This window comes from Danio rerio, chromosome 7 (assembly GCF_049306965.1).
Source record: "Danio rerio strain Tuebingen ecotype United States chromosome 7, GRCz12tu, whole genome shotgun sequence".
NCBI lineage: Eukaryota > Metazoa > Chordata > Actinopteri > Cypriniformes > Danionidae > Danio > Danio rerio.
Window position 1 is genome coordinate 14,156,808 of NC_133182.1, and position 18,388 is coordinate 14,175,195.

At 35.4% G+C, this 18,388-nt stretch overlaps 1 protein-coding gene across 4 annotated transcripts in view; it reads left to right on the top strand.

Annotated features, from left to right (window-relative positions):
• Positions 1 to 18,388, top strand: part of furina (furin (paired basic amino acid cleaving enzyme) a) — a 218,949-nt gene that overhangs the window by 162,276 nt on the left and 38,285 nt on the right. For all 4 annotated transcript variants that reach the window (XR_012382483.1, XM_073906893.1, NM_001045106.2 and 1 more), the window contains 1 exon segment: positions 11,772 to 11,944. Coding sequence is in view for 3 of the 4 variants with exons in the window: in XM_073906893.1 (XP_073762994.1) it covers positions 11,772 to 11,944 (173 nt within the window). In the remaining variant the exon portion in view is untranslated.

The following is an 18,388-nucleotide window of genomic DNA, read 5'->3' on the forward strand; positions in this document are numbered from 1 at the left end:
CCGTCATACCGCAATAGTTATTTTTTTCAATATTACCGTAGACGCATGACTCAATAAAACTATATTTCTGAGAAAATTTGCTTAGGCGAATGAAGCGAACGGGAGGTAGCAGGAACTACAATTCCCATCAGCCCAGGCGTGGCCATCATCCTTTGCGGTCTGTTGTCACTACAGATCCAGTAATGCGGAAATGGAGTGTGTTGCTAATAGCAGGGAAGAAAAAGAGCTGGAAATGATCGAACCTAAAGCGGGTTTTAAATCGGATGTGTGGAAGTATTTCGGTTTCTTTCTAAAAAGATACGAAAAAGGAGAAAAGGTGACAGACAAAGAAAAAAACAGTATGCAGGCACTGCCAGACTGGTGAAAGTTGGGAATACGACTAAAAACAGTCATGGGGACTGCAGAACACAGCACACTTGTTAGATTGATGCAGACATTGACTTGTACTGCAAAGAGACCTCTATCTCACTCATGGCTTGTCCTCTCAAGTGGTGGAAAGACGATGCACAACGTTACCCACTGCTGTCAACCTTGGCTAAATCATATCTCTCTGTCCCAGAAACCTCAGTCCCAAATGAGAGGGGGTTTTTCTGTTGCAGGGGACATGCCCAGAGATCCCAGCTTTTACCAGATTATAGTTATTTGATAATTTTTCTTAAAAAACCCATCTCTATCTAAGTGAGTGAGTGATTAAATGTTGAATTAAATGTTGAATTTGATGAGTTTTCAACAATACTAGATTGAAACTTTATTTTTTTTATATATGGTTTAATAGTTTTTTTTATTAAAATTGAATAATTGAAGTTCCTGTTTCGAAACTTCCAGATAGATGGCTAATTTGTATGTCATTGATATGTTCAGTGCTAAGGTAAATAAACACTTTTGGCACTTTTTTCGAGTCTTTTCATTAGTTTTGTTTTTCCTGTAAATGATTCAATAAATACCGTACCGTGCCATTCATACCGAGGTATTATCGTACCATGAAATTCTGATACCGTTACATCCCTACAAAATCTCCTTGTTAATTGCACAAAGCAATGATCAGGATCCAGAATGATTGCCTTACTTTGTATAATCGATAGTTGATATTGTATTCTGTTTTTGTTTTTATGTTAACTTCTATTCATTGGATACCCTGTTTCAAGAGACCGCAGGGGAAGTGGAGTGAATGTATTTGATTTAATATATATTTCATTATATAGTTTTGTCAACCTGTACTTTTTGTTAACAATTAAAAATACAAAAAAAAACAAAACAAAAAAAAACAACAATAGCAGTGGACAAAAATACAAAACCTTTGTAATTATTGTGGATCATTTCACCTTATTCTTCAGCGACGAGCGAGTGCAGCCATTTGAATCTTTTTGGCTTGAGATTTTTGGTCTCATTCACTTCCATTCGTTTTTAGACATTAAAATATGCTCGTTTCGCTGTTTGATGTTGCAAACTGATGTTTCCTTAGTATATTATTCTACTTGTTCTATATAGTCATGCAAACATTTGTTTGTAGAGCAAGTAGTTTGACCGTTTTCTGCCGTTTATTATTCCTAGTACTTTCTCCCATAGGCGACTGAATCGAAAGTTCCAAAACATTCGCGAAAACTGGCGCACTTCCGCATTTTAGAATAAGGTCAATACGGCATAGTTTTTTTTATCCATAAGACTTCAATACATCATCGGGAGCTACAGGTACAGTATTAATGTCGTCTTTTTTTTAACTCCTAAAATTTTTACATGCGTTTATTTAGCTACAACTGTTTATTAACAACTGTTTATTAAGTTAAAGGTTTGTTATTGATTAGAACTTGAAGTGGCAATGCGATCTTAAAAAATTCTGAGAAGGTCTTAAAGTCTTAAGGTATTAAAATTACCTGTAGGATTCTTGCATGTACCTTGTATTAATAAACAGCTAGTTAGTAGTTTATTAAGCTCAGTATAGTGTTCGTTAATGGTTTAATACTATAAAATAGTAACCAAAAGTGTTTCCAAATATTTTTTTATGAACTATCCCTCCATCTCCACCATCTGATGAATGACATTATAGAATTGTTTGTAACATGATTATGTAACACATTTATTTCATCACTTATATAACACGTGTATTATGAGGTCATTCTGGCTCTACACAACAGCGACCATTGACCATCTCTGATCAAACCACATTTAGGTCCTAGTCTGTTCTGGGGGAAATTGCTTTGAAGGACACCCTGGAAGTTGTTAAATGTTCAATTCTGGACTTTGACTTTGAAACGCATTATACCTTGTGTTTATAATTTGTGCTGGTGATTGTTATTAGAGCAGCTCGCCAAGGCAAGCTTTACTGTTATTACTAGTGCTCATACTTGGATTAGGCGTTTGTTGAAGCATGAAACCTCAACACATAAACCTTATACAAAAAAAGTGTTGCGTCTAGGGACCACTTATTGTTATTTTCTTCTTCGAGGCATCTTGTTTTGTTTATGTGCTTTGCTGAGTTCAGTTTTAAAGTGTTGCCATGTCCACTTACTATGCGAGACATTTATTAAAATTCTTTGGGCTTAAATTATTTAGTTTATGGAGTTAATAAAGTAGGCAGGTTGCAATAATTTTGGTTCATTTACAGCAATAATGACTTTGGGTTTACGTTTAATGGATTTGTTCTCTGTTTTTTTTTTTTTTTAGATCTGGCAACTAATCATCAATGAGTAATACACATCTCTTTCTTTGATTATTTTTTTTTACTGCACAAACAGTATAAAAGAAATCCATAACTGTAATATGAGTTTACAGTAAATGCATCAGTTTGTTCAGTTTGGGTCTGTGTATATCTCGTATATGTATTTTTAAATTTTTTTTAGGGAAGTTTATTTGGATGTTGAAAGTATTTGTCACTTCAATAAACTACTGTGATTCAGTAACCCACAGGTTTTTTTTAAGTATTTAAAAAAAAAGGCATTACTGCATAGCTCTATATATGAATAAAACATAATATTAGTGATGGTTCATGGGCCGAAACCAGAAATTTAGGCTTAAAACTGAATTTTTGATTCAATTATTTTTAGTTATTATTAATCATTTTAATTATGTCTATACTTGCAATAAAATCTGCCTTTTTTCATTAGTTTTACCAAAACATTGAACACACAAATATATATGCATGTATTTATTTATGTATTTACTCCTTCATTTATGTATTTATTTTTTATGTTTTATTCTATATATTTATATATATATTTTTTTTATTTAGTTTTATTTATTTGTTTTACTTATTATTTTTTATTTAATTCAATTAATTAATTAATTAAATTTTTTTCATTTTATCTATTAATTAATTAATTAAATTAATTTTTTTTATTTTATTGTAGGTATTTATTTATTAGCCTTTAGTTTATTTATTATTTTTGAATATTTCAATTTAATTACATTTATTTGTAAATCCGAAACAGAACAAACAGTTGAACAAGTAAAGCTTTCAAAAGAGATACTCAATCAAATAATACGTTAAACAATGAAGACATCATAGGTTAAACAACTAAATATATAATTTAATATGTACAACTGCGTATGTTTGACAAAATACTGCCCTCTAGGGTCATTTTTTTCTAGCTTACTAATGAAGATAATTGGACGTTAAATGCTTTTCTGAGCTAAATAAGGTATTATTGTAAGCAATCTTTTGACAGTAGAAAGACTGTTATTGATTACAAGAGACTTCAAATATTTTAGTATACGGATTTAATATTGAGATTTAAGAATCCATATCAGTATAGATTGTAATTGAGAAGACAGGTTAACACTAAATTTTTATTTATATATATATATATATATATATATATATATATATATATATATATATATATATATATATATATATATATATATATATATTATTTTTTTTTTTTTTTTTTTTACAGAAATGTTAGCAACGCATATTTATTTGGCATACAAATGATTTGAAATGTAGGCTACAGACTTTGCACTTTTTCTTGTGTTTCAGTAAAACATCACACAAATCAGGCTCTGTGATTTATTATCATAATAGTGTGAATGAAACATCTATTTTTGTCCTATAAGTACTTGCAAAACGTCAGGTGCACAATGTGTCTCTGTTTTTAAAGCTGTCAATTGATATCAATTCCCCATTTTAATTTAACGCTTTAATGGTTTAATGAATAGTCAAAACTGGAAAAAAGGATAATGATAGAGTACTAAAAATTGTTCTGAATGTAAAACAGCAGAGTATAGATCTTGACTATAAAGATGTAGAGAAACAATATTATTTGGATCACTTTCAAAAATGATTTTTTCCCCTAATAAATGATTAAACACTGACAGCCAGTCGGAATGCATAAAAAAAAAAATAAGGAGTTGCGCAAAAGTTACAGTCGACATTGCAGTGAAGCTCTGCTTGATGTTAAGCCCTCTTTTCAAAGAGTATTTAAAGATAATGACTATGTAGAAAACAATTGGTTATACAATAGAAAAGAAGGATAAAGAAGACATGGATACAAACCAGACTAGCAAATTGAAGTATAAGAATTGGAGTACTTCTGGTTAGGGCTGGGCAATATGGGCAAAAAAAAAATCATATCTCTTTATTTTTAGGAGTTTTGACGGTATACAATATATATGCGGTATTTTCCCATAAATGTTTACTTGACAGTTAGTCTTTATTAAAACTATATTAAACAATATATATATATTAAACAAATGCACGTTATTTTTTTTCCACTTTTTTTTTTCTCCACTTTTTTTTTTTTTTAATAATCGTTTAAACCACTAACCGTTTGTACACTATAGGCACAAACACAAGTCAAATCACGTCTTCCAGTTAAGGGGCTAAAATAAATAAATCTTTACAACAGAATAAATAAGTAAATAAATAAATAACTGATTAGAATATAATCAGAATTCAAGTCAATATGCCATACAAGAGCAGAACGCAGAGCTAAATGTGTTATAACGTAAATGTAAAGTAGACATCTTTGTGTAATTAATACTGAACTTATAATCAGAGAATATGAGGTGGTGTCATTTCAAAATGCAGTATAATTTTGTCCCATTTTGGCGTTTTTAATTCTTTTGAACACAGTTGCTGCTTGTCAATTTGACAAGGCCTCTACGTTCGTTCTTGCTGTCAATTGCGGAAGAAATGATCGATAAAAGGTTTGAGATAAACCGCTCTGACAGCTGCAGGCTCCGTGAGACTTGTGTGCACACGAGGGGGGAGTCAGATTTATCCAGGGAGTTATATTTCGAGTCATATTTCGATACAACACCAGCACTGCATGTTCCTCCATGTCGCGTCAGTGATGGGTCGTTCTTGAACGATTCGCTCATTTTGAACAAATCTTTTGTATGACTCAGAGAGTGAATCATACATTTGAGCATGCGCACATTTGTGCAAGTGGAGCTCGCGTGCTACCTCGGAGTGGTCGGTTTCATGCAGAATGCACACGTCTGGCCATATCGATATGAAAGATATTGGATAATACCGCATCGCGTTGGGGAATCATATCGATATATCCCCAGAGCTCGATATACCGCCCAGCCCTGCCTCAGGTATTCATTCATTCATTTACCTCCAGCTTAGTCCTTAATTTATCAGGGGTCGCCACAGTGAATTAAATCACCAACTATTCCGGCATATGTTTTTACGCAGCGGACGCCATTCCAGCTGCACCCCAGTACTAGGAAACACCCATACACTCTCATTCACACACACTCTCATTCACTGCTGCCAATTTTGTTTACCCAATTTACTTATAGTGCATGTCTGTGGACTGTGGATGAAACTGGAGCACCCAGAGGACCACTTATAGTAGTTTGACATGCGCTATAAGTGAATTGGATGAACTAAATTAGCCGTCGTGTATGAATTCATGTGTGAATGAGAGTGTGTGTTTCCTAGTAATGGGTTGTGGCTGGTAAGGCATCCACTGCGTAAAACGAATGCCGGAATAGTTGGCAGTTCATTCTGCTGTGGGCACCCCTGATAAACAAGTGACTGAATTGAAGGAAAATGAATGAGTTATGAGTTAATTAAATCATAAAACCCATACATGCATTCACCCATAGATCCTCCCCTCTTAGAAATCAGGGAAGTGAAATGACTTTAAAACACCAGGAGTAAATGTGAATGCGTCTCTCTCGTCTACTTGTGCACCAATCGCCCAAATCGCATCTTAACAGCAGGTGTAAACCGGGCCTTTGGGTGTATTATAGGGAAATGGGTTTAGTTAGCAAACACCCAATACACCTTAGCACTGTGATAGTTTTATTTTACTGCACATTTCCTTGCACTAAATGAAAGCTACGTGTCAAATCTGCCTTCATATGCAGATGGAGAGTGAATTATGGTCCATCTCTCGCTTGCTCTCTCTCTTTTTGTCAGCTCTGCTTTAGTTTCTCTCTAAAGCATCTGTTTTTTAAATTAGTCTCCTAATGAGAAGCAGTACCCATTTCACCTTGAATCCATGGGGGAAAACTTTGCTTAATAAGCTGCAGATCCTTGTCCTAAAGGACCATGAGGGGACCGAGAGAATGGAAGGTTTTTTGGACAAATGACCCATAACATCAGCCTGAAATGGCAGACGCAGGAAAGCTGAATGTGGAGATGGCAGCACACTAGCGGAGATGGCAGGCACACAACGCGGCTAATTCCTCTGCCAGAACTCATTAAGCAGCAATATTGGTTCGGAAGACTTGGAGGAAGCAGTGGAGTGCATTGTTGAAATTGCTTTGTTGTTGCATTTTGAGGAGAGATACTGTAGGTTGTTTGTATTTACTGTCTCAATAATAAAAAAACACACATCCCTGCTTTTATTACCACAGTGCATACATGTGTCTGTGCACTCTCTTTTCCTGGGAAGTAATCATATCCAGTGTTTTTTTGTCTTGGTTTATAAAAGCATTCATAATTCCCAAGAAATTTTTCTGTGTGTTTCTGTAATTGTGGTTTTGTTTGTGGTATTGTCTGGACTGAAGCTCACAGGTTGCTTTAAAAAGCTAAAATCACTAACCTTTTCTTTTGCTTACACTAAAATAAGCTTGCTATATTTAGATAAAGGTGGCATTGTGGTTCAGTGCTTAGTAAATTCAAATTTTTACACATTCTGTGTAAAACATATAGTGGAGTAGTTGGCAGTTATTTCCGTTGTGGCGACCTCTGTAAAATTAATGAATGTAACTTATTATTATTATTATTATTTATTTATTTTTCAAGTAATGCTACAGAAACATCTTCAGATGCACAACATTTGGATACATCATCAGTGTTGTTTCCTGGACTCACGTGGTGTTTCGGGTCTTGCAACAGACACCCTCCTCCAGGCGACCCGACCGAGGCTGATCAGACCCTGGCCTGTGTCCAAGTGGCATGCTACTACCCCCACCGTTCCCCCCTCTTCAACCAGAGCCATCTGGATGCTTTTTCCGCTGCTTCCACGTTGTTGCTTATGGCTCTTCTTCGGTTTGTGCCTGTTATTCCCAGTGTACCATAGGCCTTGCTCAGGGTGTAGCTGGCAAATCCCCTACTGCCCACTTCCACTGGCATGCACCTGGTCCTCCATCCATTCACCCGACATTGCTCCACTAGCTCTTGGTATTTTCCCCTCTTCCTCTCCTGAGCCTCCTCCATCCTCTCCTCCCAGGGCACAGTTAGCTCCAGCAGGATTAATTGCCTTGTGGCCTCAGAGACCAAGATTATGTCAGGTCTCAACTTAGACTGGGTGTTGTGTGGTGGAATCTTTAGCTGCCTCTCAAGATCAACTGACATCACCCAGTCTTGGGCCTTGGAGAACAACCCAGCAGAGCAGATCTTTGCTGTTCTCTCTGGCCTTTGTCCTTCCTTGATGAACTGAATGAGCTTGGCCGTGGCTTGGCGGTATGGACTGTCCTTGATTCCCTTGCTGATTGCCTCAGCAATGGATTTAAGGACCTGATCGTGTCTCCATCGATACCGACCTTCACCTATTGCCTTGGAGCAGTTGCTCAAAATATGTTCTAGTGTCCCTGGCTTGGAACACAGCAGGCTTGCAGGTGTCTCTACTCTGCCCCATATGTACAGGTTCGATGGGCTGGGAAGAACGTCGTAGACCCCATGGATCAAGAATGTAATGATAATGTAATGTGTATTTATAAAGCTCATTGGGTGTATGGCCACACACGATAAAAGCGCTCCACAATAATGAGGTTGGGTCTCTCCACACCACCACCAGTGTGCAGCATCCACTTGGACGATGCGACGGCAGCCACAAGACAACGACTCCAGTGCGCTCACCACACACCAGCTATTAGTGGAGGAGAGAGACAGTTATAGAGGCAATTCAGTGGATGGGGATGATTGGGAGGCCATGATGGTTAAGGGCCGAAAGGGAATTTTGCCAGGACACCGGGGCAACACCCCTACTCTTTTATGAGAAGTCAGAGTTTTGCTAGTGGTATGAATAATTTCAGGCTTGCCTGTAAATAATAAAAGTCACTTTAGGGGAAAAAACGTAATTTTCCTATCGTTGTTGCTTTAGGTGATCGTTGTTGCTTTTAATTAAGGTGTCCTTCTTTCCCTCCTTTCTTCTTTCTTTCTTTCTTTTTTTTTCTTGCATCTTACCTCCGTTCATTCTTTTCTTTCCTTCCTTCTTCCTTTTCCTTCTTTCCCTCCTCTTTTCTTTCATTCTTTTTTCTTTCTTTCTTTTTTCCTTCATTCCTTCATTCATTATTTTCTTTACTTCCTCCATTGCTTCTTTGCTCCTTTATTATGTCTTTGCTCTTTCGTTTTTTCTTTCTTTCTTTCTTTCTTTTTTCTTTCTTTTTTCTTTCTTTTTCTTTCTTTTTCTTTCTGTCTCTTTCTTTCTTTCTTTTTCTTTCTTTCTTTCTTTCTTTTCTTTCTTTCTTTCTTTCTTTCTTTTTTCTTTCTTTTTCTTTTTCTTTGTCTTTTTCTTTCTTTCTTTCTTTCTTTCTTTCTTTCTTTCTGTCTTTTTCTTTCTTTCTTTCTTTCTTTCTTTCTTTCTTTCTTTCTTTCTTTCCGTCTTTTTCTTTCTTTTTCTTTCTGTCTTTTTCTTTCTTTCTTTCTTTTCTTTCTTTTTTCTTTCTTTCTTTCTGTCTTTTTCTTTCTTTCTTTCTTTCTTTCTTTCTTTCTTTCTTTCTTTCTTTCTTTCTTTCTTTCTTTCTTTCTGTCTTTCTTTCTTTCTGTCTTTTTCTTTCTTTCTTTCTTTCTTTCTGTCTTTTTCTTTCTTTTTCTTTCTTTCTTTTTTTCTTTCTTTTTTCTTTCTTTCTTTCTGTCTTTTTCTTTCTTTCTTTCTTTCTTTCTTTCTTTCTTTCTTTCTTTCTTTCTTTCTTTCTTTCTTTTTTTCTTTTTCTTTCTTTCTTTCTTTCTTTCTTTTTTTCTTTTTCTTTCTTTCTGTCTTTCTTTCTTTCTTTCTTTCTTTCTTTCTTTCTTTCTTTTTACTTTAGTGAATAAACTCATTGCCTTAAAGTTAAGTAAACGAAGTATGTGCATAATTAAAAAAAAAAAAAATTTAAGTCAACTTTATAAATCCAAGTTGCAATGGATTTACTCACTTTTTAAAGTTTGCTTTTTGTTTTGTTTTTCAACAACTCGTTGGAAATTTTGCATTTTGAAATCTTAGCTTTTTTGTGAACTTTAAAAAGGTTCTCCTGACATTAACCCTCTAGTGTGTATCTGTTATTCCTTCCCATTTTCTTAAAAGTAATCATATCCAGAATTCCCTTTGATATTTGGGGGTTTTGAAATTTACATACATGATAAAAACATCCATCCTTTCCAAGACATGCTGTATTCTTTCTGTATTTGTGGGTTTGCTTGCGGTATTGTCTGCTTGGATAGCTTTGGAAAACCTGAAACCGCTGTGAACTTTTGTTTATTTGCACTAACCCGTATGAGGGCAGCCTTGAGTAACCTCGCCCCCTTGTGTATCAAAGGAGTGATTCACATTGTTTTCAAGATGTCCGACTCTGATTTCTCATATTTTCTTTAACCACTTAAAACCTAAGAGCTGTGGGCAACAACAATTCTGATGCTGGGATCACAACAAACTCCACACCTTTGACATTTTGGCTCAAATTCCTTGGTTCCTTTTCCAAAACCCCAATTGGGCTTAAGTTTCCTTTTTGTGCAGGGAAGTGGAAGAAAGATAAGATGGCCCTGTCTGTTGTGAAGTGTCTGTAAAGAGAAGAATGCAGTCGCTCGTCAACTTTGAATGAACTCCAAATTCGAACACAAGCTCACAGACTTTTGCTTTGAAATGTGCTTTTATTTGCAGCACTGTGTGTTTGTGCACCTCGTCTAAGTTCTGTGTGGGCCGGATGTTCAATCTTCAGAATGGCTGCTTCCTGTACGCTTAGTTTGATTGCATGTCTGTCTGCACATTCTCTTAGATGCAGTGGTAATTGATGTATATAGTTACTTCAATTTATAGAATCTGGGTGTGGGGGGTGAATTAATTTTCTTGGCAGGTCAGATTTGATTATGATTAGTGTATCATTCCATCAGTGTGTGTGCATATAAATATAGAAATATAATCAACTGGATTATTAATTAGAGGGCTTTTTTTCAGCGTTTAGCCTCCAATGGTTACAACCCTTGATGACTTTTTATTAATTATTTCTACAATGTTTTTTGCCAAACTCAAAAAACATTGTAGATGTTGGTAACTGGTAGTAATTGACTTCCATAGTATTTTTACCACTGTGTGGAAGTCAATGAATGCCAACATTCTTCAGAATAGCTACTTTTGTCTTCAGCAGAAAAAATAGTTAAATTTAGTTTTGGCACAATGTCTTTATTTCCTGACTTTTCTTCTTCCACCCTTTCTCTATCTTTCTTTCTTTTTTCTTTTTACTTAATTTTTTTTCATTCTTTCCTTCCATCCTTCTTTGCTTTTTTTCTTTTCTTCTTTCCTTCCATCCATCCTTCCTTCTTTCCTTTCTTCCACCTTTCTTTTCTTTTACTTTCATTCTTTTCTTCTTCCTTTTCTTCCATCCTTTCATCCTTTTCTTTCTTTCTTTCTTTCTTTCTTTCTTTCTTTTCCTTCTTTCTTTTTTCTTGCATTCCCTTTCTTTTCTTTTCTTTTTTCATTCTTTCCTCTCCTTACATCTTTGTTTCCTTTCTTCATTTCTTTCTTTCTTTTTTCTTTCTTTCATTAGTTTCTCCTTTCTTTCCATCTTTTCTGTTTCCTTCCATCTTTCTTTTCTTTCTTTTTTATAATCCATCTTTCTTGCTCCATCTAATCCATCATCTTGCTTTCTTTTCTTCTATCTTTCTTTCTATCTTTATTTGATTTGATCTGATTAGTCCACATGGCTCTAAAAACAGGAGTAAAACAATACTTATTATTATTATCATTATCATGCTGGTTTTTCTGGTTGAAAACCAATTAAATTCTGTTGCTTTATTATTTATTATTACTGCTGATTGTACTAATATTACACTAAATTTGGATTTTAATTACTAAGTTATTCCAGTCTAATTGGACTTATTTCAGTGCTTCTCAGTGTTTGTCTTTAGTAACTAAGGTGCACATAACTTCACACAGAGTCGGTCAGAGTTATGTTTTTTTCTTCTGCTCTCTATTATTTTCTTTTATTTGTTTTTGTGTGTGCAAATAAAATCCTATAATGTCCATCCCTGCAATTCTTAAGTGGAATCATCTTATCTAAATAATGGATTACAGCAGTGACCCTGTAGCTTCTAGCTGCTGTTGGACATAGAAAAGTGTGCAGTTAAGTGTGATTTTGTTCTGTCTCTAATGTGTATATTGCTCTGTGTATTTAAGGTGTGCGTATGCTGGATGGAGAAGTCACTGATGTGGTGGAGGCTCAGTCTCTCAGTCTCAACCCACAACACATTGACATCTACAGCGCCAGTTGGGGACCCGAAGATGACGGCAAAACTGTGGATGGGCCTGCAAAATTGGCCAAAGAGGCTTTCCAACGCGGCGTAATAGAGGTTTGGCTTTTCTTTCATCTGAAGTTGTTGCAGTTTTTTTTTTGTCATTCACACCTGAAAAACAAACAGTCTGCATTTTTCATCTTTGTGCGTGCGTGCGTGCGTGCGTGTGTGCGTCAAGCCTAGTCATAATTTATGTTCTAAATTTTCCCACCCTCTCTCAGCCATTATAATTAATCAGACTATATTTAATGATGCTCTAAATTATATGGATATGCAAAATATGTGTTATCGTTGACAAATGTTTAACATGTCAGCATAGTAAACAACATTGTTCATCAAGCTGGATCATGTGTGCAATTTAATTAAATGTATCAAATTGTTAATGTTTTTACATATTAAATTAGGTAAATGCATCAAAGGCATTGCATTTTATGCAATTCAATCAGTAAATACTGATCTAATCAGTTTGTATTTGCACACAGAAATTAATTTTTTAAAAATATTTCTCATGTGATTTTTAACAGAGCAAGGAAACCTTTCAAAGTATTTCCTTATATATTTTTTCTTCCTTTTTTTCTGGAGAAAGACTCATTTCAATTAGATTAACCTTGTTATTAAACGTAGTTAAGCCTTTAAATTTTACGTTAAGCCGAAAACGTGTGGCAAAGAGAAAAGAAATCAGTCAAACTTATTTTATAATCCGAGGCATTCTGGCAGAGGGTGAAGTCTTGCAACAATTTAAAAAAATGTATTTGATTTCCTGCATCTGCATGTTTATACTTTCTCCAGCTTTGAGTTACAAATGTTTCAGATAAGAGCATCCTGTGTGCATTAATCTATCGTCCTCCCAGGTCTACTAAAGACTTTATTAAACAGTCTGGGGACTTGTTGAGCAGTCTTTTACCAAGAAATGATAACATTTGAATTTTGAAGGATTTTAATAGTCATGTTTGCTGCCCAAACGATTTCTTGAATCTCATTGGCTCTTTTAATTTGACAGCATGTGCAGGGGCCCACTCAAAACCATGGGCACACGTTGGGTTGTGTTTTGTCATACGGTTTATCAGTCTGCAATATTGCATTAGATGATATGGGATTTTCAGACCATAAAGCAATCACTTTTGAGAGCACTTTTACCCACGAAATAAGCAACTCATCTATTGTCTTCTGACGGTTTCATTGATAGGGGCTCTTCTATTGATCCGTTTAAACATTTGTACATTAATGATCAACATCTAACAATGCTAGAGAACCCTCCCTCTTATCTGGATGTTATCCGTAATAACTCATTGGAATAACTAAATAACAGCTGCACTTAGTTACACATAGTTAGTTTCAAACCTGTCTCTCTTATCTCTGACTGATGCAGTAGGCTGGTTAAAACTCAGCAGCTGTCCATTGGATATTTTCCCTTCAAAGTTTTTTTAAGTCACCATTGAGATTATTAGCCATTATTAATAAGAGTAGGGCTGTGCGGTTTGAGGAAAATATCTAATTGTGGTTTTTCATTTTTATTTATTTATTTATTTTGACAGATATTGCGATTTGGATTTCCAATTTAATCTTGTAGTCAAGTTTCAGCTCAATAATCTGTAAGCCGTGGGAACAATTCTGTGACAGCTCTTAAAAATGACCTGCTTTTGTTTGGTGTCTGTGACTTTGAAAGCAAAATATTCCCACATTACAAATGCTGGTTTTCTTTGATATTAATTCGTCTATTAATGCTTCTGAAGCAGCAGATGCCATATTCCCACTTGTCAGCGGCTTGTTTGTTTGTTTTTTATTATGGCTGTAGTTCATAGTTGCACAAATCTGATTGGGCAGAATGAAAGTGTGCTCACTCAATTGGCTAGTAAGCTCTGTCAATTCGTCCTAACTTGTCAAATTGTCCATTCAAAAAGTAGGTGGCATATTTTGATGACTCAATATGCTACCCATCCATTTTTGCTACCAGTGTAAATTTTAATGTATATTAGTGTAATATGAAGCTGTAATATTGCCTACCTAACCGCAACCTCAGAACCATTCAAATACAGTGTTAGTAGCATAATCTGATGGGTAGGATAAAATGTCAGGACACCTGTTGTCACACATTTGCTCTGCGCAGGAGAAATTAAATAATACATATATATTTCATATCACAGCCTCTTGCAATTATTTAATCGCAATGTTTTGAATTGCGATTGCGATTCAATTTTGATTTATCGCACAGCTCTAAATAAGAGTCTTGTTTCTTGAGGTGTGCCTTCACAACTGAAACATGCCATAGTGCAGCCTCTTCTGAAAAATGTCTTCGGACTGTGAGGGAAACCGTAGCACCTGGAGGAAACCTACGCGAATACAGGGAGAACATGCAAACTCTACACAGAAATACCAACTGACCCAGTTCGGGACTTGAACCAGCAACCGTCTTGCTGTCATGCGACAGTGCTACTCATTTAGCCACCATGCTAAAAACGAAATTACTTACTTATTAAAACTATTTGGTTTAAAATGCAATAAAATCTTGACTCTATTATACAGGACTCAGTAAATGATTGAAAATAAATTACAATTTCCCAGGAGGGTAATGTGATAATCATACATTTATTATAAACAATGAATCTTTCGAGTAGAATCGTTAGTCATTTGAGGTTGTTTAATTATTGCCTGAGGTTTTGATTTGGCATTGATGCCAAGAAACCAGTATAAAGCCTACACATTTCCCTAAATACAGAGGATTTTTATAATTAATTTATTTGTTTTTATTTACTTGAACGTCTACATAAAGAGCAATGAAAGAGGTCCAGTTTTCTATGCCATCTATATTTGCTTCTGTGACTCATGGGCTATTTTTGCTGTTTCCTGCCATTATCTACATCAATTGCTCCGTGCCACAAACAGTAGACGTGTTTTCATTGATATTCCTGTGCTGAAACTGCCCAATCTGTGGCTGAATTCGCCTCTTAACCTCAACACTTTTACCAGCAGCGGCATTTCAGAGGGCATAAATGTGCGCTTCAATTGAATTAAGTGGATTTGCTTTGAAGTCGGTGATGTCAGAGGAAGATGCTCAGTGTTTGATTTCGGCACACTTCATTTAAGAGAGCCTCGAGTCATGAAAGTGCTAACTTGTCACAGTGAAGTTTGTTTAATTTAAATGTCACATTAAATGGCAATCTTTCAGCGAGACGTCTTCATGTGGATTTTCCAGAGCGTGAACAGTATTGACATTCTTAATTCCTAATTACTTAACGCCATTTGAGCTAAACTGCTATCATGGAGCGGCATTAGTTTCAGCCCTTCACTCGCACATGAACATGCGCTGAGGTTTCCTGAATCTGGCCATGGCCCAAAGAGGGAGGACAATGGTGGAGAGCCTTGCCAAGGCACTTCCTACCTACCGCAGTGTGTCGTGGATGGATTTTATAGGAGCAGACCTTATGGGGAAAACGCTAGCAGGAGATTTGGTATGCTAGACCCACTGTGTGGTTACATTTCAGGGCTGATATGAATCACAAGCAATACTTAATGCTAAAAAAAAAAATGTTTTCTATTTTTTTAAAGTCTTGCTTAATGGATAGACGATATTATTAAACCATTTTTATGCATAATAGTTTTAATAACTGATTTCTTTTGTCTTTGCCATGGTGATGTTGCATAATAATTTTAATTTTCTACTAAAAGTGCTATAGAAATAAAGAGGAATTAAATGGAAAAACAATGTACCAAACTGTATTGCATTAAAGTTGCTGAGGTAATTTCCTAACTTATTTTATAACATTTAAAAATAATTAGAAAACATTACTTTAAATCATATAAACGAATGCAGAACATTCTCACAGTGCAGTTTATTACTAAATAGAAATACACTAGTCAAGCTGCACCTGCCTTTGCCTTGGTTTGCTCACCGATGTCTTGCGCAATTTCCTCTATTGCTCAGATGAGACTGAGAGTATTTGTGATTTACAAAAAATGTATTAGTTTACGACAATTAAGTTTAGTTTGCTTTGTTTGTACTCAACAATGCAACAAACAAAAGGTTTTGATAACACTTTAGTTTAGGTCACTATTCATGCTTTTAACTACTGGCTTATTACCTGCCAACTTAAGATATGAACTGTTTGTTATTAGTTATAAAGTATGATCTTATCATCCCCAATCCTACCCAAAAACAATTCATAAAGAGCTAATTAGTGGTTTATTAAGCTAGTAGTGTTAGTTAATGGTTTGTTAATATCATGAATTGTGACCTAAAGTTTCACCAAGGTTTTGTTAAATAAGAAATGACAATCTCTGACATTTCCTCCAACCACTTCTCTATCATCATCATCATCATCATCATCATCATTTTGTTCTGGGTGGCCCAATTAGAGGTTACCATTGGCCAGCTTTGGCCCCCAGGCCCTAGTTTGGTTGTCTCTGGTCTAAACTAATACGTAGAGTCCATTTGAGATTTGCAATGTTAACCAAGTAGGGTAAAACTAGTGATAAGTTTGTAGCAATGTTTGATAGTCTTCATGTTTGATAATTTTCTGAGCTATCTATTAGTGATTTTGCTGTAAACATCAAGTTTGAAGTCAATTTTTAGCAATCATTTTAATACTCCAATGACATTTATATGCCACAGACAAGAGATGCATTATGCAGAATCATTTCCAAATATACAAATCACATTAACATGACTGAATTAAATCAGATCTGCTGTTCTTTTAAAAGTACAGACACAATACAAAGTTCTCTTTTCATATAAATAAGTGGCACAAGGGCAAAAGGAAAAAGCCTGGTGTTTTCCACTGCCGTCCATTATTATCCACAATTTATAGTCATTGTTTCTAACGTCCAAACCATGAGTGTTTAGCGTGTGCCAGCAGATTTGTTTGGGGAAACAGGATCCATGTTGCGTGGAGAAGGCCAATGCAAATGGAGCTCAGTTCTGTGTAAATAAATGGCCACAATCAAGCAGGTGTGCGCCGTAAACCCCAAGACAGAGCCAAACTTTGACTTTCTCAGCACGCTATTTTTCTCCTGCAGACTTTTTTTATTTAGTGCATTGTTGCAATTGTAAGGTACAGTATAAAGAGCAGCGGCGATCAAAGATAATGAGCAAACAGCATCTGAATCAGATTATTTGCGCTGCTGGCAACATGCTGAAATGAAAGTCATACGGCTATTGAAACATGCCTCGTTAATGTGCTGCGTGCATTTTTCACGAGCTCATTATCGGCCCTGACAGTTTGCATTACTGCGCTTCATATGACCGCAAAGAAAAAGACCAGCGCTGTTTGTGTCTTTCATTTGCGCCTGAAAATAAACATGCATGATAAATGACTTGAGAACATTAGCGTCGTCCCACAAGGTCCTTTTAAAAGCATCTGGTCCAAACCACGATATCGCTTCAATAGTCCGTGACACTTTGAACATCCTTTCTGGGAGACCCTCTCTTTCAAATCCCACTCATCACAAATATTATCCAGTTGTTTTGGGTATTGTCACCGGTAATCCTCCCGTCTCAGACTTGGCAGCGCTGCGCTCGCATCTGGCTTTTAGCATTAGACTGCATGAAGAGAAATGCAAGCACTTAGGCTACATTCAAACTGCAGACAAATATGGCCCAGATCAGATTTTTTATTTAGTTATTTTTTTGTTTATATCTGAATAAAATGTGTTTTTGTGATGACCGTGTGAACGGCACAGATTGCATGGAATCTGATCTTTTCCAATTTGTTCCACTTTTGTACGTGAAATTTTTTCGAAGGAGATCTGACTGCAGAGTTTTGCTGGAATTCATGCAGCATAACATGCATAGCAGCCTTTTTTGAACATGCATCATCATTCTGCACTGGCACATACTACAGATGTCTTCTTATTATTAAGTTTCAGACATTGATATACACATTAATACTGACAAAACAATCATTTATCATTCATAAAATACCGTGCTGTAGTCTGGGAAGTTGCACTGGGTTAACACTTTTACATTTAAGTACAGCAGTTTTTTTTACCTTTTAAGAACAGTAGCCTACCATTTTTAATGAACTTATAAAAGCACATGTTAATTTAAATATTAAGGTTTTATTTTCTTTGTTTGTCTTTTTACATATAAGCATAGTACAGTGTTAATGTTCAAACTATTTATAATGTTTAAAGTGGCTGATAATTAAACAAATTCTTAATAATAGTAGTTAATCTGCCACATTTTTAAACTATGCAGAGCTGTTGCTGCTTTACTGGGCCTACTTCGCTATGTATTTTAATACTGGTTATTATTGTGGTACTTGAAGAGACTTTTTTTTTTTTTTTGAGCTGGTACTTGATAAAAAAAAGTTTGAGAATCACTGCATTATAGGCTTAAATTTTAAAGAGAAATAACAGATGAACTAAGACTGCAGTCAGATCATGAAGCAGATCAATGTTGATCTTTCTTTCGAGGTGTCAGTGCGGAAATGAACAAAGCAATAGGTCTAATATAAAATATTATAAGATTAACATATGGAAAAACCATCAGATGATGATTTCTGT